General features: G+C 49.1%; 1 protein-coding gene across 1 annotated transcript in view; it reads right to left on the minus strand.

Annotated features, from left to right (window-relative positions):
• Nucleotides 1-2862, minus strand: part of LOC119334501 (MADS-box transcription factor 29-like) — a 7443-nt gene extending 4581 nt beyond the window's left edge. Inside the window, exon 1 of the mRNA XM_037607061.1 lies at nt 2669-2862. Within this exon, the coding sequence (XP_037462958.1) occupies nt 2669-2862 (194 nt within the window). The remainder of the gene's footprint in view (nt 1-2668) is intronic.
• Between the last annotated feature and the right edge of the window lie 945 nt (nt 2863-3807).

The raw sequence follows: 3807 nt of genomic DNA on the forward strand, positions 1-3807 counted from the left end.
GAGTCAGAACGAAAAACACGAACAACACTGGAAAACTGAGTATGGACCATATGTACAAAAGCCTTATATATAGAAAACAACTCAGAACGATGCTTCATAAAATAGACCCAAGTATGTCGAGAGTGATCATCAACAAATATGACATAATGTTTGTGGCTACCTTTCGAAACAAAGGGGGAAGGACCCCATACATCAGAGTGCACTAAATCAAAAGGATGACTAGAATGAGTAGTGCTGGAAGAGTATGGAAGCTGTATTTGTTTCCCTAGCTTACAACCCTTACAGTGAAAACCAGCATCTATGGAAACATGACCCAAAACACCTTGTCGAACAAGGGTAGATAAACGAGAACCACACAAGTGACCTAAGCGATGGTGCCACTGGGCAAAAGAAAACGACGAAGTGGATCTTGATGTTGATGCAACCATCTGGAACGCGGATGTGGTGGAAGCTGAAGGAAGGTGTAAGGTGTCAAGGATGTAGAGGGATGTGGATCCTCTACGGAGATGGCCAGTTCCAATGACCCTCTTGCTCGGACGGTCCTGCACATAACAAAATGAGTCATCAAAACCAACAAAGTAGTTCATATCAGCAAGCTGGCCAACAGACATAAGATTCATGGACAGCTCTGGAGCAAAGGAGATGGCAGGAACAGAAAACTTGGATGTGCAAAGAGAACCCTGATGAGTAATAGAACAAGGTGTACCATCAGCAGTCTGAACAGAGGCACCATCCCGCACTGGCTGGCAAGACACAAACTGAGAGTGATCAGAGGTCACATGGAAAGAAGCTCCAGAGTCCAAAACCCAAGGCTGGGTTGCAGCAACAGCGGGCTGAGAGAGAACAGATGTAGAAGCACCCCTCGCTTGCTGCTGATAAGGAGCTTGCTGCTGATAAGGAGCCTGGGGTGCACGACGCTGCTGATTGAGGGCCCGTCTAGCCTGAAACTCAGCTAACAGCTTTGGATGAAGCTTGAAACAACCATCTCTGTGGTGTCCTGCCTTCTTGCAGAACGAGCAGACGACAGTTGAAGGTGTGGCCTTGGAGGCACCTGGCCGTTGAGGAAAAGCCAGAACACTAGTGTGTAGAGTCTGCGCAGAAGTAGCCCCAAGAGAACGGAGACGAGTCTCCTCAGCGATCAAGCTAGCAAGTGCCTCTATCAAGGTGGGAGGAGTCGTACGACCAAGCAATTGAGTGTGAATATTCTCAAAGTCTGGCTTGAGACCCATCACAAACTGAAACATGAGAGTCTGATGGTCATACTTTCCCTTTGCTGCACATGACTCACAACCAGAATTACCCTTTGGAACCATGGAACCTAGCTGCCCAGTGATGCGAGTGAAACCTCCATAGTACTCTTCTATGGACATGTCTTCTGGCTGCCGAGTGTTGTGTAAATTCTGCAACAAGGAGAAATGAAGTGCACTGCTGGGCTGAAGGTAGCGCTGCTCAAAGTACTTCCATATCTCTTTAGCTGAAGTGTGATGCTCAAGACTCATTCGGAGTGAGGGTTCAACACCCAGAATTAAAACTCCCATCACACGATCATCGATCTTTTGCCAAGACTTCCTTGCTGCATCATCATTTGGACTAGGTGGATCATCTGTCAGATGAGAAACAAAACCAGCTGTCCTCAAGACAGTCCGGGCAGAAAATGCCCATTGCCTGTAGTTTGAACCATCAAGCTTGATATCTATGATCAAAGAACCAAATCCGAAATCATTTCTTGCCATAGTGGTGAGCGGTCAGCAGCTGGAAACACCCAATCTGATAGCAGCTGCAGGCAGCAACAAGAGAAGAGCAGCAGACAGCCACAAACAGAAGCTGGATCTGGATCTCACTGGATAGAAGGTGGAGCTTGTTGGATCTTGCTGGATAGAAGGGGAACGCCTGGAGCTTGCTATAGAGCAGGGAAGGCACCAAGAGCTTGCTGGAGATGGCTGCTGGAGAGCAGGGGAAGTATTCTCACAGAGTAGCTATGAGGACACACAGAGGAGCTGCTGGAGAGCAGCTCCTACAGGTTGATGACGAAGATGTGATGGGGCAGCGATGTGGATGTCTCCTCACCAGCCAGATCCGCCTGAATCACCTCACCGGCGGCGATTTCATGGGTGGCGGCTGGAAGAGGAACCAGGGTTTGGTCCTGCTCTGATACCATGTTAGAAAACGTGAGGAAGAGAGAATGACCGAACAGTTTTCTGTATCAAGGAGGAGAGAGATATATACAATGTTACATGGGCCTGGGCCTCACTCTAGACTATGGGCCTGAGCATGTACAAGACAAACACAACATATATACTTAACAATACTAATGTCATACTCTTTTTCACACAAATGACAAATCAATGGCGTCTGCACAGTAAATCGGTTGGCATTGGATAACTCTTAAGGTTTTCAAGTGACTTGAGTAAGTTAATCTGAAGAGAATGCAGAATCTCGCTTGTCGAGAATGAATCACCGGTGCACCGCACACATATAAACTTGTACTAGTATTAAGAAGAGAGCAATCTGATAGTAAACACGGCAGAGGGGGCACCAAGCTAGACAGAGCATCGCAGAACCAAATCCAGAGTACTAGGCTTGAGTGACAGAGCAATCCGGAATGAACCGAGACGGTGGAGCCATGAGACTGGGCTGAGAAGATGGAGGAAGGAACGGACGGGCGAACCTGGTGTTGGGGCTGCAGTAGTGGGCGTGCCTGCCGCTGCCGGCGCCGTCGAAGACGAGGACGCCGAGGTCGACGTCGCAGAGCACGGCGAGCTCCCGCGCCTTCTTGAGCAGCCCGGCGCTGCGCTTGCCGAAGGTGGCCCGCCGCGAGACGTCGTTGGCGATCCGCCTGATCTCCACCCTCCCGCGGCCCATCTCCTCTTCTCCTGGAGCGGCCGAGCATGCAATGGAAGCGCACGCCCGTCAGTGGCGGCGGTGACGGTACCATCAAGAAGAGATTCGCGGCAGGAGGAGAAGCATTGCGGGTGTCGTAGACAGGTTTGATTGATTGTTACCTTGTGTTGCACGTTTGCTACGCTTGGTCGAACGCGGACGCGGCTGCTTTCCTCTTGATCTTGTCGAGTTCTTGTTCCTTCGGGGCCAAGCCTGAAATTGTACTTCTGAAACGAACCGCAGAGGTAGCAGCAGGAGCAGGGGGGCTATATGCAGGGAGCAGAGCACCAGCTCATCGTTCTTCTTTAATTTCCGGCCCTTGTTCTGAAGATTTATTTTGCGGACAAATCATTTCAATTATCTTTTTTTTTAAATCTGATATATTCATCAAACATCATGACAGTACAGAGAAATCGTTCCAACCGATTCACACGAGTATTCATGTTGGATGGTGCACTGCTTATCATCCTCCGCTGTCTTGTCTCATACTTGAAGCTCACCATTCGTATCTGTATTTTTCAAATTTCATCAAGGAGTATCTGTTTATTACACTTGGATTTTACCTAGATCAAAAATAAATCTTTCACCCCATATAGAGGTTTCTCGGTTGGGCCAAGCAACTCTATCTGTCAAAAAACTGCCCTCAGAGGCGATTACGACGAGCCTCCGTTCCCCACCATCCACAACCGGCCACGTTGAACCCATCCATGCCCCCCACCTATCTCTTATGTGTCATGTGAGGGGTAGGGAACCATGATACCTCTATGCATAGATAGGACCGGATTCCATGATGCCCGACGGAATATCCTTGACGTTGTTGGCCGCCTCAATCTAGGGATAAGTTCTCCTGGCCAACTAGAACAACCGGAAAAACAAGAGTCCCTTATATGTCGCCCCGATAGGTGACTCCGAGGCTCGCCTCCCACC

Source organism: Triticum dicoccoides, chromosome 7A (assembly GCF_002162155.2).
Source record: "Triticum dicoccoides isolate Atlit2015 ecotype Zavitan chromosome 7A, WEW_v2.0, whole genome shotgun sequence".
NCBI classification, from domain to species: Eukaryota; Viridiplantae; Streptophyta; class Magnoliopsida; order Poales; family Poaceae; genus Triticum; species Triticum dicoccoides.